General features: G+C 39.3%; 1 protein-coding gene across 2 annotated transcripts in view; it reads right to left on the bottom strand.

Moving 5' to 3' along the window:
• Positions 1-25,488, bottom strand: part of tesk1b (testis associated actin remodelling kinase 1b) — a 48,341-nt gene that overhangs the window by 14,293 nt on the left and 8,560 nt on the right. The window contains exons 5-8 of one of the 2 annotated variants that reach the window (XM_035947449.2): positions 22,717-22,839; positions 16,638-17,343; positions 2,683-2,804; positions 2,419-2,467 (exon numbers count right to left, since the gene is read on the bottom strand). In XM_035947449.2, the coding sequence (XP_035803342.1) occupies positions 2,419-2,467; positions 2,683-2,804; positions 16,638-16,826 (360 nt within the window). In that variant the 5' untranslated portion in view covers positions 16,827-17,343; positions 22,717-22,839. Of the gene's footprint in view, positions 1-2,418; positions 2,468-2,682; positions 2,805-16,637; positions 17,344-18,025; positions 18,271-22,716; positions 22,840-25,488 lie in introns of those variants that run through there. The other variant, XM_023268643.3, reaches the window with a different exon arrangement.

Genomic DNA, 25,488 nt, shown 5'->3' on the forward strand with positions numbered 1-25,488 from the left:
ATCACAACGAGAAAAGGCAGCAACATCAAAAAGTGTAATTAATTACTAATGCACAGTGTGTGTATCTGTTCTTGCCAACCAACTGCTCGGATGTTGATCTGAAAGTTCCTTCCGATATTGTTTGGGGAAAGCGGGACTCAGGCTGAGTGATTATTATTACCAACATCTACTCAATATTCTTCAGGCCTATTTGGGAACTAAATATCTTTCTGCTGTGCATCTGAATGTTTGTGTATGCAGTCAGAAAAACAAATCTGTGGGATTTCTTTGACAATTTTATCCTGTTCTAAAGTCCGTCTTTATTTGAAATCTATCATCCTGCTTTGAATTGTGACATAAAACCTCACTGCAGATTAAACTAGTCAAATATGTCAACAGCTCTTCAACCATTTGGGACATTTATCAAGTAAAACCACTGTAAACTGGATAGGTTTGAGTTTGACTGCTGTTTGGATTAAATCAGCAAAAAGACGAGGCTGTCACCTTGGGTTATGGGAAACAGATGATCAGTTTAGATGGAAACAAGGAACACTGGAAAGAGACATATGACATGTAATAAAAGCCCCTGTCTGGATGAGAACCGGGAACACTGAGGTTATATGATTTGCAACAAGAATTTTCCTTTTTCCGGCATTTTGCAACTAAAAGATTAAACCTCTAACAGGCTCATTTACTGACCAACTCATTCCTTTAAAGAACATTTCCTCTTCTGTGCACCTCTAAAAGCTGCTGACCACCCTGATGATGTGTACACACAGATACCACCAGCTGCCAGAGCACTAAAACCCCCTCCTGTTCTCCTATCTCCTGATCGCTTTTCTTTTCACCATTGAGCGGTTCGGTTACCATGGCAACTCCAGGTCAACCCTTTACATAAAGGAAACAGGTGACATGTCAGGAACTGCCTGACCCCCGTCTGTATACTACGGTCGATTCCAGCCTCTGGTCGGACAGTAATAGACGATCGCGCTGTTTACTCAACTTTAAGTGGGGAGAAACTTTTGTAATGGAAAACTCACAAGAGCTGCTGCTTTTATCATGAAGCCCCAAGAAAATAGAGAACAAGTTAAAAATGGAAAGGTCAGAGATTTCCATTTTGAAGCATATTGTTAGGGATTTCATCCAACCTTACAGATGATATTTACCAACTAGTTTGCACTTTTAAAAAGCATTTGACAGCTAAGATGCTGAGGAATGAAATCAAATTAGAGAATAAATGAAACCAACTGCTGGAAATGCAATTTTTAAGCACAGAAACCTACGCTCTCAGTACATTCACTCAAATAACCGTGGTCTGAATGAATTATTAGAGCTAAACTGACGCAGCAGATGGGTTGTTACACAGAACCATCTGAGAAGTCGACCTTGGAAACTTTAAAAAGGACATCACTTTTAGAGAAATACTTGGTAGGTGATAAACCATCCGTCTATGCTTGTGCTGTTTCATAGAGATGTAGGACTTGGCTGAAGTTAGCCTGTGAATGATGCATAAAAATTAATTAATAAAGTTAATAAAGATCAAAGTTGAATTTCTTGGAACATTCAGTGCCCGTTGGTGTTACTAGTACTAGAAAACAAAGAGTGACTCTATATACAACAGATATTTTACTGCTTATAATTTTAATTTGTTCCCATCTCCTCTGTGTAATCACAGCCTGCAGTTCAGCCCAATTCAGCCAAAAAGTATCTGAATTTTTCTACTTGCAACCTTGGGTGACAACAGAGTCACAAATGACTTCATGGTTGCACCAACAAGTACAAATTTTGTATTTTATTTCTTTTTAAAGAATCTGGTCAGAGCAAGGTTAGCATTTGTAGATTTTTTTCTTTTTTTATACTAAGCCATGTAGCATAAAGGTATTTTGATGACATAGCACAGCTTTAAGCTTAGATATGGATCATTTTTACACAGGAACAGCACACCACAGATATGCAGCTTAAGGCAGCTGAAAATGATTCTTTTCAGATTCATAAATGTCTGTACATGAATTAAAATGATAAAAAAAAATGAGTAAGTGGCATCAGTTTTGCTGGCCAACAATTAGTTATGCCTCTCATTTAATCTAAGTGTGAATTAATTTGTAAATTTAGCTAAAAATGAACAGAGAAAACTAGTAAAGGACATATAGAAGTTAGCTTTGCTACACAAAACTGATTTCAAAAAAAGAAGCAATCATCATCTGCATATTTTTCATGTAGAAACAAGAAGAGTTTGAGGCGTTGCTTCATACCAGGTACTTGGTCGGCCACCAATATAGCTGCACAGCTAAAGGTTATCACAATCTGAGCTGCAAGTACATCGTGGTCAGACAAATCAGAAAATTGTGATTTGCAACATCATACTGCCAACAGGGAATACTGGTAATTAAACACATTATTACTCTCATCCACTCAGCAGTCAGTTAATTAGTGTCTTACCTCTGTGAGAGCGTGGAGCTGCCCCTCATGGACACACACTCCTATAAACCTGGAGGGACAAACAACAATTAGAAAACAAAAGTTTGGAGATGCACAAACACATTTAAAGATGAGGATATTTATGTGGACACATCTGTCACAAGCATATGAAAGGAAGCCATTCAATGTTCCTTTGTTTTAAGAAAAAACAGTAAGATGATTATGTTTAAAGTGAATCAAAACCAGAGAGAAAAAAACCCCAGTAACATCCAGCATTTAATTTACCTGAGTATATTCGGGTGTGATAGTCTGTTCATGAGCTGGACCTCCCTGAGCATGTTGGCTCTGTTACTGGCCATGATGTTCATCTTCAGAGCCATCACCTGGCCTGACACACGATGCTGCACCTGGATGACGAAATGACAGAGAAAACCACACGTGACAAACTGGCATTTTCCCATGACTTGTGTGGTTACTACAAAATGCATAATGTACTTTTGAACTTGAAAACATTCAATAAACACATTTTTTAAAATTATATATAAAACAAGATGCCTCACAAATTCAGCCACCTAAAGACATTCACTATTTCAAACTAAAGGACAAAATACAATGCAAGTTTAGGAATATTCTCCCTCAAAAACTCCAATTTCAACAAAGGAGTTTTCTTTTTATAGAGTTAAAATACACCTTCAACAGTGTTGGTACAGAAACTAAGGGAAGCCAAGAAAATGACATAAAAAGCTAAATTTGACTTGCAAGATTTTGTTCTAGTGAAGAAACATGACGGCTGAAAGTATTATTTAAATCAGCTCATAGTTTAACAGATAGTCGGACAGAACAGGCCTGCAGCGAGGTATTTATGATGATCAATTTATTTCATATCGTAACACTATGACGTAATAAAGTCAAAGTACGACTCGGTGCTGAGTAATATCTGGAAACCGGCCATGAGACATCCGCAGGTCAGCTGTGTTTCTTCACGTCTCGACTGCCTATCTCTGCCCAAACCTGCTGCCATGGCGATGACTCTGTCTGGTATGGTAACCATGGAGATGCGACATGCTTCCCCACAGGCTACGTGTTCGTGCATATTTGCTTGGCAAGAGGTTCGACTTCCCAAGAAATGTGTACGAGCAGCAGACGAGGACTAAATACTCTGGCAGTGTTTACAGAGAGGAGAAGTCAGAGGTGTTGCTGAACGTGTTGGTGAGAAAACCCAAAGACTGTGAGTGTAATTACCAGCGTTAGATACAGGAAAAGGGAGTGTGAAGGCAAACTTGCTGGCATCAAGAAACAATTACAAAGGACTCCTGTTCAATCTTCTTTGTTTTATACATTGTTATACGCTCTGTATGCTTTTCTGCTCGTCTTTAGCCTTGAAGTGTATCGGTTTTGACCTGTAAAATAATCATATCTGGATATATAATTAAGAACTTGGCTTAGTGATGAAAACAAATGCATACTTGGTCATAAATGAAATCAGAGGGCTATTTTTCAGCATTCTATGCTTGAGATTAACCTTGAACAGAATCAAAAAACATCTTTGAGTTTATTTGCAAGTCTAACTAGGTAGTAGAGGAGGAAGCTCAGTACTTTGTCGTGTCCTCCTGCCCAAAATGAGTCAAGATTGAGACTCTACGAGGCTCTGAGACTGAACTTTGGCACGCCGGAGCTTTAAAACAAATCAGACTAAACCCCAAATGTTAGAATGCTTTGGGAAATGAGACACATTTTCTCACTAAACTGCCTTGTTAACCCCATTATTGAGGACATTCACTAATTAGCACTAATTGCAAAGCACAGCTGAGTCTTAATGTCATGAGTTTTGCAAGAGATCTGGTCACAAAAATAACTATTGCTGATTATCAGATCTCATATTCAGGATTTGCAATTAAATCAATTTAAATATGTGGTACTTTAGCTCTGATGTAGCCGCCTCTCCCCAGGATAAATGTTAAAAAGTTCTCTTTAATGAAACACATGTGAAGCACAAACAGAACTCAATGAAGATTTGGGTTGAAGTTTGTCTTGTCTATATTATTTATTAGTTATTGGTTTCTAATTATTACTAGTAGCCAAGGAAAAAAACAAATAAACAAAAACAACATATCGGTCTTGTTTTGATTGTGTTGCAAGATGAAAAAGTCAGAGGTTTTACAATTAGAGGTTCTTACAGTTCATTCTGAGGCTGAAATAGTTGATGAAATAATTTGCTCAAAGCCGCAAATGTCAACCTCATGATGTTGCAACATGAAAAACCAAATGAGTTGATTGTTGTTTAACAGGTTTGGTAAGAAAATAATAAAATATAAATTTGTCAGTTTAGGTTCCACTTTATATAAGCAATGCTGTGTATGTTTAGGCAAATAAAATGGGAGAATCTGTGCTGTTTTTTGCAAATCATATGGTTTTGTACAAACATATTTACACTGATCACATTAAAAGATACTGAGAGGAGCATGATTTGTGTATCGATCCATAAAGCAACACACTAACCGTATTTAAAAGCCCGACAGTTTGTTACTAACAGCAGGTTGCATTCTAGTGTTAAAACAGACCCTGGACCTTTATTTGCATTTGGGATTAAGAGTTGTGACCTGAATAGTTGGCTGTAACCCAGATTTCCTTTGAGCTAATAATAAAGTTAAACAGGCGCGGGAGGGTTTCAGGTTGCATCTTCATTAGTGACATGAGTGTAATGAAGAACAGGGATGACAACTGTTGTGAGTTTGGAGCTGCAGTCGGTGTGACACTGGCCTGGATCTCAGCTGGGCTCTGTGGTTTTTCCATCACCGCTCTGATCCAAAGCCTATTAGAGTGCAGACTAGAGTGCAGCGAGTAATGCTATTAACACAGAGAGAGCGAGCGAGCTGCCCACTCCTTAACAGCCAGTCAATGAGAGTCTCTGCTGCACTAAATCTTTACTCAGCAGAGCCACTTGAGGACTCCAGCCTGGGGCAAACTGCTGCTGCACATGGATGAATGCACACATGTAAATCACACACAGACACACTTGCACTTCTGTACAGTAGCTGCTTCCTCTTGCAGAAAAAGGAAGTCCGGGTAGAAATTTAAACACGCAGCAGCAGCGTGAAGAGAGCATGCAGGACTGATCTCTTTTTCCCCTTTATAGATTTAGGACGATGCATGTAGGCTGTGAGGCAGAGCTCTGGAGCCGATTACAGGTTTCTTTATGCACCAAAAGCCTCCTCCTGCGCTTATTAGCACAGATTCCTGCAGCAAACAGGACTGTGGGGCTTCTGGATTTAAATCACACTTGTACACTCTCTCCCTGCACACATCTGCCTTCACACTTACTTGCAGAAATTCTTACATGCTCGTCTGTAACGCTGTGATTAACAACCAGCCATAGACACACACACTCTAACTCACATGGGCAGGATACAGTGCAAAAATGCGCCAACTGCTGATGCAGCAGCGGTTGGAATTGCAACCCTGTTTGACCCAACTGTTTTGTCCCGTTAGTTTTTAAGCTTCCAAACAAACCACCTCTCACTCATCATCGTTATGGAGTCTGTCTGACTCAACAACTTGGGCAACGTTTTCTCAGGTGGGTGTGTTTTTTTTTTGCCATCCGAGAGGCTTAAATCTGCACAGTCGCAGCGAAATACGTGTGGCGTGTCGTTTAGCTCCAAATGCTTCATTACGAGCAGTTTACCGGTCATCTCCTTGGACTTATCACTGGAATGCAGACATAAAGATCCTCCCACGATATGGAACAGCCACACACAGCAATACATACGCTCCAACAACAGACTCCTGCTCACATGCATGCGCTCAGACACACCCCAAAGCTCTCCTTCAAACATACTCTGGCTTGTAAAGTGCTGCTGTCAGCGGAATAAAGGTCACGGGCATCTATTGCTCTGCACAGCCAACATGTGCAGTGATGTCTGTCATCAGCCGGCGGCCCGATGAGGCGAGCTGATGCACAGCGAGACAGAGAGGAGGGTGTGTCAGACTGCAGATGGAGGCGATGCACACGAGGGAAAGATGGATGTTTCAGACCTTTAAAGAATCTGTGATTTTAGGCACTTGAGGCATTTTTTAAGGCCAGTATATGAAGACTGTACTAGAAAATGCAGAGAAAATACACAGACTTTTGTATTAGTCTCACAAAGATCAGACGAGTGGTTTAAAAGATGAAACTGATCAAATTTCGACAGTGCATGGACAAGGTTTGTGCAGTGATTTAATACATATGAGCTCTTTGCACATCTATTTCATATCACATCTGCATATCAAAAAAGTCTCAAATCAGATGCCAGGCGATAAAACAGGGTTCAAATCCAGCTCATGGCCATTTACTGCATGTCTTTCCCCCACTCTTCTACCCATGTTTCCTGCACATCTCTCCACTCAAACTGATTCCCACTGGCAGTATAACTAGCAAAATTACTCCTGCACATTGCAACTTTCAAAAATAGATTCATTTGCCAACTTCTGATGCCACACCTTCATCAGACAAACTGTTTGACACGAAAAGAAATTATCCTAAATAGGGAGCGGCTCTAACTCCACAACCCATCACAAAATTATAAAATGCATCAGTCCTCAAAATAATCCTTCTACTAAATGACAATTTTCAGTAACATACAGAAACCACCTCTGTCAATTGTGCCCATTTATGTGTATATAAATTAAAGCTGTATGGATTTCTGGAGGCTTAGATGCAGACTGTATTTATGTACTGAACTGAGGAGATCTAGAGTAAATTTATTACCAAAGGAATTCATTATTGATCTCAACCTTCCCTATATTCTGTGTTAATTATTATCTGCTCACTTCATTGCAACTACCCTGGAGTACTGGAGGCTCTAGTTATACAGTATGTATAAAGCCCTGGCAGGATAAATTTAATGATTAATCCACATATGGCCACTGCAGGACTTTGGAAATGTACATGTTCTTTGGAACGCAGCACTCTCAGCATTCACATCAGCTAATACATAGACTTTTTTAAACTCTCCTTAGGATACTGAAAATTGTCCTTCAGTAAAACATTCATGTGGATTCATGTCTTCCATTTACCCGATGAAGGTTTGGCAAAATGTATTTTACGTTAGATGGCATGCAGGACTCTGAAACTTTTGGTTGTGCTATGTTTTAATACTTTACTTAACCGGGTTGCATTCAAGAATTTCAATCAGAAAATGGTGGTCTACTCCCCACGTTTTGAACCATTAAAATGCATTTTCTCTCTGCATATTCATTAGGATGCTGTTTTAAAGCCTTTACAGCAACATGAGGCATATAATTCTGATGGAAAAGCACAAATCCATTATTTATATGGATGCTAATGTCTTTTAAACAGTAAATTTCGAAGGATTTTGCCTCTAAAAACGCCAAAAAAAGTGAAATTCACACTCCTTTCCCTGATGTTAAAAACTAAAACAATATCAAAGTAGCTACACTACTGTTACATATCTGTGTCTACACTAAACAGCCACAAGTACATGTAGCAAGACTTTTTAGCTGCCTGCTTACTTTCATCTTTGAGTTTTCTTTTCCTGCTTACAGTCAGGAATGCTACTGAGCTTCTCTGCAGAACTAATGCTGCTGCTGCTGCTGCAGTGCTGCAGAGGAAAGTGTCTGACTGTGACCACACAAACAGCTACAAACACAGCTGAGTGACTTTGCCTCTGGACACTGGGTCAACTCCAAAGGCCTCATAGATTTCATGGTTATGTTGCAGCTTCTCACCAGCAGCAGACATCATTTCACCAGCTGAATGCATGCTTCATAAATCTAGATCAGCTCTAAAAGAAACCACATAAGATATAGAAATAAACAGTAGGATACACTGTATATCAGTGGAAATGAATCAAGACGGCTTTAAAATCGGTTTTCTTGTAGCTATAATTCTGGTATTTATGCGATAAAGCACCTAACAGCCTTTATTGTAGGTCTTTTGCAGCATTTTAAACACATGAAAGTGCAATTCTATTTACAATCAGTGTTTCAAGCCATCGCTTTGAAACCAGGACAGGAATGCTTCAACCAATCTGACATGTGTGCTTTACACAGAAGTGTGAAGGGACTGTGAGAGAAGTCCGTGAATACACTCCCTCAGTGTGTTGGAGAAAATTACTTCTACAAAACAACTCGAGGATTAAGCCATCGCTTGAGGCTCTGCTCTCAGTTATAGCGTGAAGGAGGAAGAAAAGCGTGAGCGTCTCAGTGAGGACGCATGTGTGCAAGCGACCGAGACAAGGCATCCAGCCAAGTGGGGTCCGTCAGTGAGCGAGCAGAGAGGTCCCGCTCTGTGCGGTCGAGTCAGGTTCAGAAACACAACCTGATCCAGGAGGTGCACAGTCCAGGTAACCGACAAGCTAACCGTCTGTTGCACAACGGCACCGCTAAGCTCACCACACCTCCTGCTCTTCCTCAAACACAGGCCAAAACACAAGGGGTCACTCAAGTTCATGCATGTTTACCACCACTGACCTCAGGCTCACTAATCACAACACTACTAATAATGAAATTAGAGTTTACAAGAATGTGACTGGAGGCTTTGAACAACCAGGTTAAAGCAGATAATTCACAATAAAGTATTTCTTCAAGCTCCTCCAGTGAAATTTATTCATGCATAATTTTAGTTTTAAGGAGAAATGCAGTAAAATCTTCATGGGTTGATTCAAAGCAGAAGCTGTAAAAGTAAATACAGGATCTCACTGTATTGCTGTAACTCTTACATTCCCTGGGTGTTTTTTGCTCCTGTCACATTTTTACTCACTGTGGGTTCATTTTTCACTACAATGCAAACACCTGCACCTCTACAGCAAAAAAGAAAAAAAGCCTGAAATAGTTTTCTGCTTGAGCACAGCCTGCAGTTCAAGCCAATTGATCAAAAACATTCTCTCATTTAATATTATTAGACTGTTCATTGGCGCTGAGTTACTCATGGTTTCGTAGTTGCACTGAAGAGTGCCCAATTTTCTGTTTTTAACAGATTCTGGTTATGATAAAGGTTTAATTTTGGCATTTAAAAAAAAAATAAAACACGCACAATGAAGTGATTTTGATTAAAAACTAGAGTTTTATGCTTGGATTTGGTCATTCTTGGTCATTATCCCAGATGGAACTGCACATCACACGACTAGCTCAATGAAAGTTATTGTTTTCTGTTTTTATCGTTTCTGCCTGCGATAGAGGATGTAATTGTGACAGTTTTTTGAAGATAACATGCCTTTCAAACCTGCAGGCTGGTTTTGGAGTTGAGAGAGTTAAATTATTGATCCCTCCATACCTGATGAGTCAGACTGGATTCAAAATGGGCTCTAATGTAATAAAGGAAGAATGAGAAGAGAGAAAAACAGAGCACTGATATGGGATCAGTACTCCTGTTGACAGATGACCCTGCTGAGATGTTGGAATCCGCATTGAGAGAGAAAGAAAACCTGGATGTGCGCATTCATAATGTCTGAGGCTCTGGAGGAGCTTCGCTTAAATCTCAGGAAACAAACCTGGTGGTGGTCAGAGTGATCTTTGCTGCAGGCTACAAATTTATTACCCATTTTTCAATAAACAAGTATGAAAGATGCCAAGTCAGGTTGGAAGTTGGAAGATTTTGGCATTCATCAGCCAGAGAGGATCTACTGGCTTTAATGTATGGTAAGGAGGTGTATTATGCGAATTGCAGGATCCAGTTCCCGAAAACCACTTTGAATACTTGTCAGACCCTCTCGGCTTCCACCGTTTTGCAGTTTATGGTTTGCTTTTGTACAGTGAAATTAAAATTCTAGACTACTTCTTTAATTTGCTCAAGTTCTAGAGAGAGTTTAGTGTAGTTAAGATGTGTTTTCTGAAATGAGCTCTTCCATCTCTTGAATGCCATTTGTGACTAATGTGAGCAAAACAAATTAAATTTCAGAGGAGGCAGAGATCTCAGAGAAAGATATATAAAAACCAGGATAAAACAAATGTGCTGTGTGTGACTGTGACACCACTAGAGATGAGTGAGTATATAATGTTTAACAAACTTGACTGCTTAAGGTATGAAGGCACATTAAAAACACTCCACCGCAAAAACATTTCGTCATTTCTGAGATATTGTCCGACTCCCATGCAAACTGGGCCATTTGTTTACCTTCTGACAGGGGAGCGGCCTTCCTCGAGGTTTAGCTAAAGGCTCCAGCACTGCCAGCATGTGGACGGGAGGAAACACCTCATTGTGCGCTGATGTAAACACATACACTGTCCCTGGAGATAAATCTACAAAAACACGGCTAACCACGATAGAAAAGAGGTGGGTTCTGAAAACAGAGAAGTGTTGGGCAAGAGTTGCACAATTATCTATTTTCATCTCTGGTCCAGTTGAAATATCTAAATGCAAAAACAAGGTGGTTCAAGTGAAGACAGGCTCAGCACTTTGGTGTGTGTGTGGCTGTGCAGAACATAAATAAAACTAAATACTTGTGCGGCGAGTGGCAGCAGAGCACACCCTGACTGAAACGATGGAGAAAGGGAATAATGAGGGAAAAGTGCTGCACGAAGGCGCTGATGTTCAAGTCTGCACTGGCTCTCCCATACCAACGACGCCATCCAATAGTAACACGAAGACTCGCCCACGCCGCCTCCTAATCCTGAACGCTGAAACTGATCACAAGCACACGGGAGACAGCTGATGATGGATCGTGGTTTGTGTGAGTATTCAACTCCCAAGGATCTGTCTCCCCCCCCCCCCCCCACCTCTCCTGCTTTGTTGTCGTTTTATCTTTCCTGACCTGAAATTGTTCCAACAGCCAGGATTTACTAAGAGCTGGTCACATCTCAACACGTCCTGCTGGGAGATTCCCAGAATCACTGCTGAAACAATCGGTTTTGCATTCTCTCAAGCATTTTGATAGAATTTCAAAGCTAAAGTCAAACCAATAAAAAGAGAAAAAAAAAAATCAGAATCATCATTAATATAAACTGAACATAGACAAGGCTGTTGTTTTAGCAACTAGTTGTATAAAATGTCAGAAAACAGTGAAAAATGAAGAAAACTATTTCCCAAAGTATAATCTTGAAACTGCTTCATTGTGTGCTGGTGTTGTAGCTGTTTAGACTCCGGTTAAGTAGCTATCGAATAAGGACATAAAAAGCTCAAATAAATCTAAATCTGTGGCCCAAAAACGCTGACTTGAAGAGGGTAAATACTTTAGCAGAAATTAGTTTTCACTTTGACACAAGACTTTTGCTTTTGTTTGTAAATTCTGGTCCAAAAAAGCCAATTAAATTGACTATGATCCAATGCTTAAAGGTAAAAAAGTGGAAAATTTCCAAAGAGCACAGAAACCTTTCATACCCACTGCTAAACACTACAAGCTAAAAGGATGAAAACACTTATTTTTTGCCCAGCTACAGATCTTGTCATCAGATACAAACTGGATACAGACCACAGCAGTGTTTGGCAACCCATTTCCTTCACATTAGCGCTCTGTCACCAGCAGCTGACACAAACACGTCTACATCGTGACAGTCCGTTTTAAATCCCCTCTTTATCCAGTCACCCCTTCTTGAGCTTATTATCATATGTCAAGTTTTAAACACCACAGCAAAACCCAACCACACACACTCTAATCAGGCTAATCACGGCTGCGAGGACTATGATGACGAGGCCTTAAGAAATAAAACTTTCCCAATGTGACTCACGAAAACGTATCTGAAATGTTCCAGAATTTTTAATCACACGATCATTGGTCACAGCTGAGTCATTAATGGCTTCAAGGCTGCACTCTTGAACACAAAATTTTGAGTTTTTTTTTTATTTTTTTTTCAAATAAACAAAATCTGGTTATTTTAAATAATTTATTTTGTGGCGACAGTTCAATGAGACGTAGAATAAAATGGTTTGATGATGTATCATGATTTTTAGCTTGATTTGGTTAAAGCTACCAACGAAATAACATGTCACCAATGATGAGTTCAAGGACCACTGGAAGCTCAAAAGTCTCATGATTCTTTCTGTTTTTAAAGGCTCAGATAAATGGTAGAATTTTGGAGATCCCCCCCCCCCCCCCCCCCAGATAGCATGTCTTTCAAACCTGTCTGTGGGTTTAAGGGTTTAGAGGGTAAAACCAATTAGACACAACATGTCAATTAGAGAGCCTTAGCTGTGCTTCTTGGTGGACTTTGTTGGTTTGCTCATCCAGCTGCTGCTGACAACACCTTCACATTTAGCATTAAAGCTTAGGATCAATGTTTTCATCCAACTCTCAGCAGCACAGTGAACAGGTGCGTTATCAACTCGCACTCCAAACTGTAACAACAAGAGTTTATTGGCGCAGTAAAAGTTGCAGCAATTAGCTGAAAGGCCAACACTGATCCGATTTGAAAAAAAAAAAAAAAAAAAAAAAAAAATCAGTATGATCCTAACAGACATGACTCCCACTAATGAAGCGCTCACGTTGCTTTGAGTGTTTTGTGAGCTCCTGAAAACAGTGTCATGAAATTTCCATGTCTCATGTAAATGATAAAGAGGGGCCAAATGAGAACCAAATCTGAAATGAAGCCTTAGTTCTGCGTTTCTTTTTCTTAAACAGCAGGTGCTATCTCCATTAGCAAATACGAAATCCATTATCAGGACAGAAACAGCTGGAAAAATGACGCAGCAACACAGTAATCCAATTAGAAATTGATCTAATTTGTTTGTTCAAAAGCCTGCAGGCCTGAGAAACTGGCACAATAAATACTCGCTTCCTGCGGTTAACTGAACCGTTGGACTGGTTATGCAATTTATTAGTGATTGTGGGGTTTTGTTGCTTTAGAGCCTTTTGGTTTTCAGGTTGAAGCAGAGTAAAGAAAAAACACAAAAGACCAAAGCTGGTAGTGCACACACACACACACACACACACACACACAGAACTTTCCTTTGAAGAATATGAAAAGGAAGATGAAAAACGGCACCTGAAGGCTTGGTCTTGACACATGTGCGCCCTTCCTTTCCCCCTCTTTTTTGTCTTGCTCCCTTACTTTTTTCAAGATTGGACAATTGCACACTGGAGAGGTGAATGGCTGCCTGTCTGCCTGCCGCGAGCCTCCATTGATCTGCACTCAGGACTGAAGCTCAACAAACGCGCGCACACACACACACACACACACACACTAACGGCAGGAGGCCAGAGCCTTTGTAACCAAGTGCAGAACATCCATTTCAAAGCCTGAATGTAAGTACTGTATGTGCACCGTATATTTCTCAGCGAAGGCCAAATTTAATAAACAAAACAACCGAGAGGTTTTCCTGCAGAACAGTCCGGCCTTTTCCTCTGAACTAAACCAGGATACAGGAACAATTGTTCAGTCAGCCTTGTCAGCAAAGTTTCAAATGTGACTGATAGCTGTGCTAACAATTTTGCATTTATATTGCGCTATCAGAAGGGCAAGCTGATTCAAACCTAAGTGCCAACTTGACAAGCCCGCAGTAAACATGGTGACATTTGCATGGTCATTGGCCATTCAAAGGGCAAAGCTGAGGGAGTGGCTTCATGAGGCTGAGAGCCCCTGAAGAGTCTTTTTTTTTCTGAAGTAGAACAACACAAAGACTTGAGAGTGAAGTCACAACACAAAAAGTCTTATTTAATGAGGCAAAGGTCAACTTGGCCATGAATTTTTAAATGTGACATGACTACAAAGAATATAGAGGATACTTTGAAATATAGTAGGAAACACTGTTATGAGAACTTTGACTCCACAAATCTGCTAGTTCCTAGGGTTTAACCTCTAAAGGTTACAGTGAAGTTTTATTTACTTGCCAAACATCTGGCTTGTGCCACATGGCAGCTAAAATACAGAGACGTCATTCAGCCATCGGCAGCTTTTAAGGAGAAACAAAATATTCAGCTTCTAAATGTGGAAATGTTCTGGTTATCATCGTCTTATGTGGAATCAATAGAATTTTTTGTGGTTTTTACTCATTCATTGTTTCACATTTGGCTCTGACACTTCAGAGAAAGGAGCTCTCAGCAGGTTTATCAATATTAAAAGTAATAAATGGCTGCAGGCTTTAGGAGTCATAGCATTTGATCTACACTACTGTTCAAAAGTTTGAGGTCACCCAGACAATTTCGTGTTTCCTATGAAAATTCACTTTTATTCATGTGCTAACATAATTGCACAAGGGTTTTCTAATCATCAATTAGCCTTTCAACACCATTAGCTAACACAATGTAGCATTAGAACACAGGAGTGATGGTTGCTGGAAATGTTCCTCTGTACCCCTATGGAGATATTCCATTAAAAATCAGACGTTTCCAGCTAGAATAGTCATGTACCACAATAACAATATCTAGACTGTATTTCTGATTAATTTAATATTATCTTCATTGAAAAAAAAAAAAGATTTTCTTTCAAAAATAAGCACATTTCTAAGTGACCCCAAACTATTTATCAGTAGTGCATGGACAGGATTTCTAATAAATGGCGTATAAAAAGCGGAAGAATAAAGAAACCTCGTGCTACAACGCCTCATTTTTATCCAAATAATCTTTTTTCCCTCATCACCACACTTTCTGGCATGAATGCGACATTCAAGATCTCACTGAGAAATTTTAAAAGATTGCTGATCAAAATGAAAACAAGGCGGATGAGATTTTTTTTGTGGGGGGAGATACAAGTTTGTAGCCAGATTGCGATGACATATTCATCTAAATATCCAAAAAGATCAAACGAACACGTGAAAAGAGGAAGCAAGAGGGGGATACAAACAAAAAATAATTAATCTCTAGTTCTGTAAGTTTGAACACCGCTTCCAGCGTCAACATGTAGGAGCTTCAAATAATCTGCTATTAAGAAGTGGGCATTACTGTAGGAGGTTATACTCTTAAGGTCTGCTTACTTTATGGGTATTATTGTTGACTTTAGAGAGTTAAGGCCTCCTCTCAGTCTCAACACACAATTATGTGACAACTTGATTGTGATTGATTGCAATAACATCAATGAGAGCAACAAGAGGACTCCAGATTTGTACAGGTGGCTACACACAGCACAATGTCAGCTGTCCAGGAACAATATGAAATAAAGTCACTTCTTAGCATCACTCCTAGAAGTTTATATTGCTGTATATACGAGGAACAAAAAGAAAATAGACAACTAGAGCTGCAGCCATCAGCTAGCTTTCAACGAGGCGGTTAATCAATGCATGACCTGATATTTAATGTTCACGAAGAAATTCAGATTTTCTCCCAGTTCGAGAAAACCTCCTACATGAATTGTATTGTTCCAACAATGAGCCTCTTAAAGCAGGATGGTTTAATTCCTTTGCTAAATGCCACTGTGACACTGAGAGCTGCAACTATTAATTGAGCACCATAAAACTAATACTACTTTCATAATCACCTTCATCGCATTTTTAAGCAAAATACAAAAGATTTGCTAGTTTCAAGTTGGAAAGTGAGAAGACTTGTGTGTTTTTTTTTTTTTTTGCAGATGTGATAGTAAACAGAAAATCTAGTCTCAGAATAAAACACATCAATGCATCCCAAAACTTTGCAAGACCTAAAAATTTCAGCCATTTCAACAGCTTCTGCCCTCACTAAAATGAACATTTAAAAAGTCTTAACAGCCTCCAATGCGCTCTTTGACCAGCGCCTCTTTATGAAGGCGTGAGACGCCACAGTACAGCGAGCCATTCAGTGCCATCATTAATGAGGCATGCCCTGAAATTAGGCTCCATGCAGGTGAACAGCAGCGTGACAAAGGGATGAAGGCTGCCGGCCCAAACACTGAGGTGAGCGTAGGGTTACCTACACGTGTGCATGATCTGCCTGTCCTGGCTGTATCCACTTACACACCAAACACACACACACACACACACACTCTGTGGACACTTTACGCAACATGTGGGTCACTGCAAACACGTGTGGACAACAGAGGCTGATCAGATGGGACAGTGAGGTGTGAATTTCCATCATGACGACATCCTGTGATAAACAAAAACCTGCATCATCTTCTTCCTCTTGTAATTAGTCAGCATCATGCATGTTGGGGCTTTGTTTGGGATGCACTGGTTGCCATAGGTACAACCTCTTTAGCTTGTGAAGGTGCAATTTGAGTCAAGTTGACAGGAGGTCAAGAAGTTCAGTTGACAAACTTATCTAAGATAATCAAAGGAGGAAAGTTTTCAGGCTCAACTCGGGGGCTTGGAGGGCTTTAAAACTTAAGCCAGTCATAATAATCAGCTTGTGCAGGGTTTTAATGCAATCAGGAAGTGAGTCAGACAAGAATCGACTCACCTTGAACACCTCGGAGAAGAACCCGGCGCCGATCTTCTCGCAGATGAAGTCATCTAGGCGCGCCAGGCTGGACACGGCGCTGCGCAGGGCCCGGTACGAGGACGGTCTGATCCGGTTGGTTCCGTGGACGCTGTGCATGGGCGGCTCTGCCTCTCCCTCCTGCTCCGGCTCGACCCTCTCCGTCTCCATCTCGGACGGCCCGGGAGAAGGAGGAGGAGGAGAAGGAGGAGGCGGGAGGAGGAGAACGTGGGACGTGTGCGTAGTTTAAAATCCAGCCCGACTACTGTTTACATTTCCCATGTCCGCTACAAGGCCACGGCGGGGCTCTCCGGAGGGCAGCGATGATAAAGAGGGAACCAAATGTTGCAGCTGTGGTCAGCAACCCCAGTTCCTGCTGTCAGAGCCTCGCTTGTGCCCGTTTGTCTCGTCTTCAGCGAACTACGCAGCTGCAGAGGCGCATCCTGCAGAGTCAGTGCGCAGTTTGGTGAAGTCCCTCATGCCGTGCAGCAGAGGAGGCCGTTCTCTCTCCACACTGCGCAGGTTGCTGCTGCTGCTGCTGCTACTGTCGTCTTAGCGGCTTCTCTCTCTCGGTTTCCTCCGACTCTGCTCCCCCTGCGGTGGAAGAAGGCCGGGGCTCCCCTCCTGGTTCCACCAATTGAATCCCGGGCTTCCAGTGCGCACGGAGCTGCCTCACTGGCGCTGCAGCCTATTAAAACCGGAGAGGGAGAGTGGAGAGGGGCGGACACAGGGGCGTTAATTCACCAAATCAGAAAGTGATGTGACCAATGTGTTAGAGAAACTCCTGCTGCTCCTGTTGGCGTGAGGATCTCTTAATTATGGCAAAATGATCGCAAAATTACCAGGCACCGACGCGCGAGTGTTATTTTTAAAAATTTAATCTTTTTAAAAAGACTTTACAGGCCAAATTACCTCACAGAGTCTAAATTTCAAGATGAACTGCTCGTAAATGAGGCCATGTTATCATGTTCTCAATGATAAGCCGTGAATGCAGCAAGATATCACCTCTCAATGCCACTGCTTGCACTTTGCACACACAGGCCCTTTAAAGAACTGATCCAGTCTGTCCCTCTGAACAGATCTGCAGCTCCGGCTGTTGCTGGCTCGGTCACATTGAGAATCTCCTACGGCGTGTTCGCAGCCCGCAGGGAGCCTCCTGATGCTCCGCACTAACCTGCGGATCTTCCCACAGCGCTGCCTGACTGCGGCTTGTAAATTATGGATGCCAAACTGAGCCGAGTTTGCGAGCTCGTCTGTCACGGACTCGTTTATGAGCAGCTGCGTGATTCAGACCGGAGAAACGCTGACGCACAGCTGCACCGACACCGAGGCTGAGACGCGTGGTCGGCTGCAGAGGAGGATCCACTCACCTGGCCTTCGCTCCAAACACAACCTCCACATGCGCCGGTGTCCTCTGTGGGAGTCCGGTTCAGCTGCGGCGTCCGGTTACCAACAGCGTTATCTTTATTTTTATTTTTTTACGAATTAATCATCTTTGTGCGCCACCTTCGCGCACACTCGGGCTCTCGGAGGTTTCGGTTTACGTCCCGCCGCCTGCGTCGCTGCTGGAGGAAGAGGAGCGGTGACTTTTGCTGCGCTTTATTGGAGGCGGCGGGGCGGGTCCACACGTGATCATGGCAAAAAAAATGCACCTGTGGGGGCGCTGAGCTGGCCCACTTCTCACCTATATGTCTGCTGCAGACGACAACACACTCCATCTGGATCTAAAGAGCTGCATTATGCGTTTATCCACAAAACAGACACATTTGTGCTGCAGAAATTCACATTTTACGCAAGAAAGAGACTTCCTGGAGTCTTATATTGATTATTATTCTCAGTGATCACATCCTCTCTGCACTGTACAGAGAAATATGGCATTTTACATGTTTTCCACATTAATGAAATATACAAAATATCAATAAAATGACTAAAATTAGACATGTCATACAAAATATCAGAAAAATAAGATTTTATGACTATATGAGCTGGTATTATCTATGCATGCATCTTTATTTGTTTTATTTTATATCACTAGAATCCCTTTGACCTGTCATTCAATGGTTTTTATTTCATTATTTTGTACATTGTAGATTAATACTGAAGACATCAAAACTATAAAAGAAAGCATATGAAATTATGTTGTAAACAAAAAAATGTCAATCTTCAGTATTAATCTACAATGTAGAGAATAATACAAATAAATAAAAAGCATTGAATGAGAAGGTGCATCCAAACATTTGACTGGTAGCATATTTAATCTAGCTGTCACCACTTTTTATACACACTGTTAAAAATGTGCAATTTTAAGTCTGTATTTGTACAATCTGTAAATCTACAGACTATTTCCTTATTTTAGTAATGTATTTTAATAGTATTTTTACTTCAAACCATCCATTTAAATGCAAAAAATACTGCAAATTTACATCTATTGTAAAATGTCGTAAAAAATAATATGTATGAAATGTGCAAGATCTTCATGTTTATGTAGATTATCCTTTGCATCTTGTTTATCAGTTTATCTTGAACTTTTCATCAAGAATTAATTTTGCCAAATTGCATTTTTGTTTCTTTTATTTTACATAACTAGAATGAATTTAATCTATTTAATGTAGCTAATGCCCCTTTTACTAACACTGTAAAAAAAAAAGCTGGAAATTGCTTCAATTTTTTTGTATTTTTGAAAATACATGGCAAATTGTATTGTATTTTCTTGCATTTTTGAAATACATGAAAATAATAACTAAATTGCACTACTGAACTTGTCTATTGTAAAAATAACATGAAGAAATATTTTTATGTAAAAAAAACCTTTTATTTACATAAAAAAACTCATTATGCTTGATATGATCTTAAATTACCTGTTCATTTATATAATTAGAATTATAAATATTTACTTAATAACCAAGGTTTGACATTTTCAAAGGTAAATCCAATAATGTTATAGGTGTACATTATTTTTACATTAAAGATCTGTCAAATATCACATTTTTGTCTAAAGTTACATGCAAAAACTCTGACTTTTGATGTCCTAATAATGTATATTATGTGGCTGTAAAATTCCACCATCTAACTGTATTTAAATTGCCTAAACAAAAATTTACAGATATTTATCGTTATTATTCATTTGAATTTTTTTTAACAGTTTTTGAACATTATACAATTCCACAGTTTTAAACATTTTTTAAAAAAAGATTTCTTTTTTTATTCTTTAAAATGTAGTTATTTTCACAGTAGGTATTGGTGCTCAAGCTGCAGAGAAATTACAGGGTTTTTTTTTGGTTGTTTGTTTTTTGAGTTTTTACTATGCAAGTTCTTCAAGCTGATTTGTCTTTTAATATTTCTGGGGACTAATCTGTGCCATGAAGGGACCCTCAGCAGCTCAGGTGTTAGATGCAGCACCAGCAGGTTATTGATACTTATCGTAGCCGACGTCGTTACGACTTTACATCTGAGGGTCTGCATGAAACCTACATAATGTAAAGATCAGTCAGGTATTTCAGTCTCTAGGCATCACTGCCCTAGCTAAATCGGTTCTATCCTTCAGTGATTATCTCCAAACCTGAATGTTTTGCAGTGACTGGGGGCAGGTTTAACCACCCAGGGGGCCCTGGAGCAGGGGGCCCCCTGCTGACCACCCACTGTCACCCTGCAGGGTTTACAGCCCACCCCAGTTTACTTCACTGCACTCAGACGGCTTTATGTATGTGTCAGCTTCAGGGACACTCCAGGTCTTCAGCACAGGTAATTAATCAAATACAACTTTTCTCAAGAATCTGCACCAAATGAGCCCAATATGAACTGAAATCAAGAGGCTGAATAACAGCTTCTCATAGCAGCTCCATCTACAAGACACAGAACAAACCAATAAAGCAGAACCGGACTCGGCTGTTATTTTTGTGGAACAAATTCCTGAACAGATTTCTGGTTATAACAACTAAAACCTGCAGTGAGCCTGGTAATCCACACTTGGCTGAATTCAACTATCCCCCAAGCTACTGCAAGGCAAATAAGGCGGGTTGCAAGGTGACTAAAGCAACATTTCTGCAACAAAGAACTGTGCTTGTTATGTTCTTCTCTGAATTCACAGACATATGCAGCCTGTGAGGAGGACGGGTGACAAGTAGGCACGACTCAGCTGTTAAGAGTCACAAGCCAAAAAGGCTGCAAACCAGTGATAATGTCTTGCAAATTCATGTTGTCCAGTCAATCAATATCTATTATATTAATTGAATACTAACACAACACATCTAAAGGGCTCCTATGTCCCACCTGACTGTGTGTGCTTTGTGGACACTTTTCAACTGCAAGTAGCTCTGATGGGAAATATATTAGTGAGGATATAATAAACAAATTAGTGCCAAGTCTACCTGGGTCCTGGAAGTCCTCCAAACTACCCTGTGAAAAAGGATGAATGATTAAAAGTGCACTACAGCTTTCATATGAAAACATTCAGATGAGGAGAAGAATTAAAATGTTATTGGCCTACTTAATATTGTGTTTGTATTTATGTAACTGCAAACATACTACTTAGGGCTGTTTCCAAAAGCCAGGTCACAAATTCTTTCATTTAAGGCAGCAAAATCAGATTAAAGAAGTATGAAAGATGTAGTCTGTATGTATACCTAATGGGTCTGAAGACAAGCAAAAATACAATTTAAAAAGTAAACAAAGAAAAAGAAATGGAATATTCCAGCAACTACAGCGCCAGAAAATAAAATAATCTCTCAAACTACAATCATTTTCTATAATTAAAGACAGTTTCTAGCCTTAATTTTACATTATCATGTGTTATTGTTTAGCTTTTTAGTATCTAATGAAGTATATTTACAGGTGTAAAAACTATTTAATTATCTGTAAACTTGGCAGAATATTGCTATAATACAAATAATCAGGCTTATTATTGCAGAAAAGTGCTATTATTATACACTGGGTTTTAAAATACAAAGTACAGTTGTAAAACTACTGTGATACAAATTTTGGTAAAAAAAAAAAATCTGGTTAAAAAAAAAAAAAAGTCAAAATACTTTTGTAAAACTAGTAACTCAGTAAAGGACTGTGAACAATTTTTGAAAGGTCCTTAATGTTAAAAAAAAGAAGGTATGTCCAGTCTTAAAACTAATGGATGTACATTTGAAAAGTTAGATTTTACATGTAACTCAAATTTTAAAAATTCTATATTTGATGGATGTTAAAAAATCATGCCCATAATAATTAGATATAGTTAATTGATCTACCTTTAAAAATGCCAAACTAGCATTATTAAATAGATACTTACAATTGGTTTTATTGTTAATCCTAAATCGTGTGATGCATAATATGACATGTAATTTTACATAAAACCTTGTCTAATTAATATATCCTACATTTCTGATGGCATTTTCCATTACATGTAGATTCACAGTCTATATTTGCAATTTAATTAATATTTTCTTGCATTTCAAAAACACATTTTAAAAAATCTGTAAAATAGATGTAAACACAGGTATTAACTAAATAAAATAGGTCAAATAAATGCTTGTGATTTAAAATGAAGGATGTAATTTATCAGGATAGACTCTGATAAACAAGACACTCCTGAGTCAGACGTGGATATTGATGTTCTTCACAGCCGATTGCTATAAACTGTTTGGGTCACCTGAAGGTGCTGGATGCCTGAGAACCATAAAAAACGGTGTCATACAGCGATGAGCCATCTCACACCTCACAGCCACATACTCCGAGTGGCGACACACCATTAACACATTCAGCTGGAGGTGTGCGATTCTCCCCGAGCTGCGACATGATCGGATCTGTGCTGAAGCCAGGAGGGAAAACGCTAAAGTCACACCACTGTCGCTGGTAATAATGTGTAGCATTTATTATTTAGGCCCGTCGATCACTTATTCATCACACTCACTGTTATATTTGTTCTGAGTCCAAGCTGGGCTTCACTGAGCAGGTTGTGGGGATTATGTGCAAGCATCCATGCATGTGTGTGTGTGTGTGTGTGTGTGTGTGTGTGTGTGTGTGTGTGTGTGTGTGTGTGTGTGAGTGACAGGGGATTATTGTGACCCCTGCTGACCTTTCTGAGTCCTCTCTGGGTTACTTTTTCACCTCGTAGAGCCAGATTCTCCTCCACGTTACCCTCCTCTGATGACTTTGTAGTTGCCTTTAGAGTGGCTTCTGATAAGCTGGTGTGAAGTCTCTGAAGAGCAAACAAAGAGACAAACATTCAACAATGACTGACAGACAGGATTTACTCACTGAAATAGATCTGAGTTTGTTTTTGAATTTACTGATTGAATGATCTCATTTAACCATTGTGTTTTATGATGTGATTTGTTGGGGAGGGAGTACTGAGGCACGCTTTAACTTGTGTTCTTCCTCATAGATACTATCAGCGTTCACTAGATTGCATTATCTGGGCTCGGTTTGGATGCATCACTTCTGTCTGAATTGCCTCAACAAATTTTGGATGATCTGCAATGAAAATTTGTACATTTGTGGCCTCCAGAGTCTCACATTTTTGTCTTTTACTGAAATGCCTCAACGTCTGTCGAGTGACTTGGCATGAAGTTTGGTACAGACAATCAAGTGGACCCTCACCTTTGTATTTAACACCATCATTAGATTAAAACTCTGATTTGTGAAGCACTTTGGTTTATGACCAGACTCCACCGTACACAAAAATAAGATGTTAAACATGACTGCATTTTGGCTTGCCTCTTTAGAGTTTCTTTCCAGAGGAGCACTACTGCATCACCAACATGAAACATGAGTAAACCTGCTGAGGAGACACTTTGCAGCTGAAATACTGCGAATAAGTCTGATGGGAAATATTTACCTGAGCAACTTTTAAATGAGAATATAATAAACAAATAAGTGCCAAGTCCAGTTGGGATGCTGGAAATGGTCCAAACTGTCCCATGAAAGATACATTAATAAAAGTGCATTTCAGCTTTTGATATTTTATATTAAAACACTTGCAGCAGGAGAAAAAGGCATTTTAATGGCCTATTTAATTTCCTTTTTGTATTTATGCAGCATCAAAAATACTTTTTAGTGCAGTTTTCAGAATCCAGGTAACAAAGTGTTTCCTTCAAGGCAGTAAATCTGATTAAATAACGCCACAATGAAATACAAAATGTAATCAAATGGAGAGCTTAAACAGGGAAGATAAATAAAAAGAAGAAAAACTGTGAAAACAAGCACAAAAATGGTAATATACTGGAAGCTAGGGCTCCACAAAACATAAAATACAATAACAGAAACAGTTATTATCGGTATGTGTAGTGGTTGGGTCTGACTACAAGCTTGAAAACACTTTTTAAAAAAAAAAAAAATCTCAGGGTGTGGCGTTAAAAAAAAAAAAGAGCTTACAAGACCTTTGTAGCCTGCTTGAGTTTACATGAATGGAGCTACAATAACACATCCATCGCACTGACATGAGCTATCAATGGTCACTACAATTCTCTTTTACTGCCACTAAATACCTGTCTCCATCTTGATAAATGGATAGTGGACTGCTGTCAATAACCCATATCAAACATCCAAATCAATAAGATATATAACCTATTTAAACCTCAGTCCATAGACTTAGGAAAAACAGTAGCCACTCATCTGAAGTGCAAAATCTTTGTCATTATAATAACACTACGCATGCAGCATGAGGCCCAAAATCAATCGAAAGTCCATTTTTCATGAGGTCTCACGAGAGACCAGAAATGTATTTTAATGAGGCTGGCTCATGTGGTTTTCATTCAGATCCCCTGCTGAAAATTTGTAACAGCGCCTGGTAGGAAGAGAATCAATAGTACACTTGTGCTGCATGGAACACCTGAGCTGATCGTGGGACAGATCAGTCCCCACAGAGCACAATAGGAAACGTACAATTTCCTCAGATACACAAGTGTTCAGTTAGTTTTAGTTAAAAAAGAAAGCTCAACCATGGAATTACATCCCTACTGGCACATAAAGAAACTTGTCCTGCTTACTTTATAGAGAATTGTTCTTTAGCTGATTATATTTATTTGTGTTGAAATATAAAAAAATCAATGATCTAGTTTTACACTGTAAAAAATGTTTGTACATTTCATGGGAAAAAACTGTCAAACCATGACGGTAAAAATCTGTTTGATGCAGTTTATATAGCACTGAATCACCGTAAATAGGTTCATCAGGAGAAACGTGCATCTTTTTAAGATTTTTTTCTTTTGAAAAAAAATACATTTCCCGACTCTTGCACAGTTTTTAATGGAAAAATGCCATAATATGTATAACAATACTGTAATTTTTGCATTTAATTCTCAAAAAGAATACAGTTTTTCACAGTTAAATGTACATATTGTTGTGCTGATAATGGAAACATGCTGCAATATTTATAACAAGTAATACTGCAATTTCTGCATTTATTACATGTAAAAAATACAGTTTGTTATCGGTCCAATTGATGAATGGACATATGCTTTAATATTTATGACAGCTTTAACCTCAATTTTTGCTACAAATACATATATTTAATGTTAAATACACAAACTGTTGTGCTGATAATGGAAACATGCTGTAATATTTATTATAAGCTCCACAATCTTTATATTATATAGCATTTTCATGCAAATGTTAAAATTTTTAAAGGTTAAAACTTTTTTTTTTTTTTACACAGTAAAATATGGAATGAAGCATGTTTTTTAACCCTACAATCAACAATATCAATACATTACATTAAGTAAATGTAGAAAATGTTTTATTGTAATTTTACAAAAGCATTCTGGCAACTACAGCTGCTGGAATTTTACCATAAAAACTATTTTTACAGTGTACTTCTGGTCAAGGCCCCTCAAAAACAGGACTGCAG

Source organism: Amphiprion ocellaris, chromosome 23, assembly GCF_022539595.1.
Source record: "Amphiprion ocellaris isolate individual 3 ecotype Okinawa chromosome 23, ASM2253959v1, whole genome shotgun sequence".
NCBI lineage: Eukaryota > Metazoa > Chordata > Actinopteri > Pomacentridae > Amphiprion > Amphiprion ocellaris.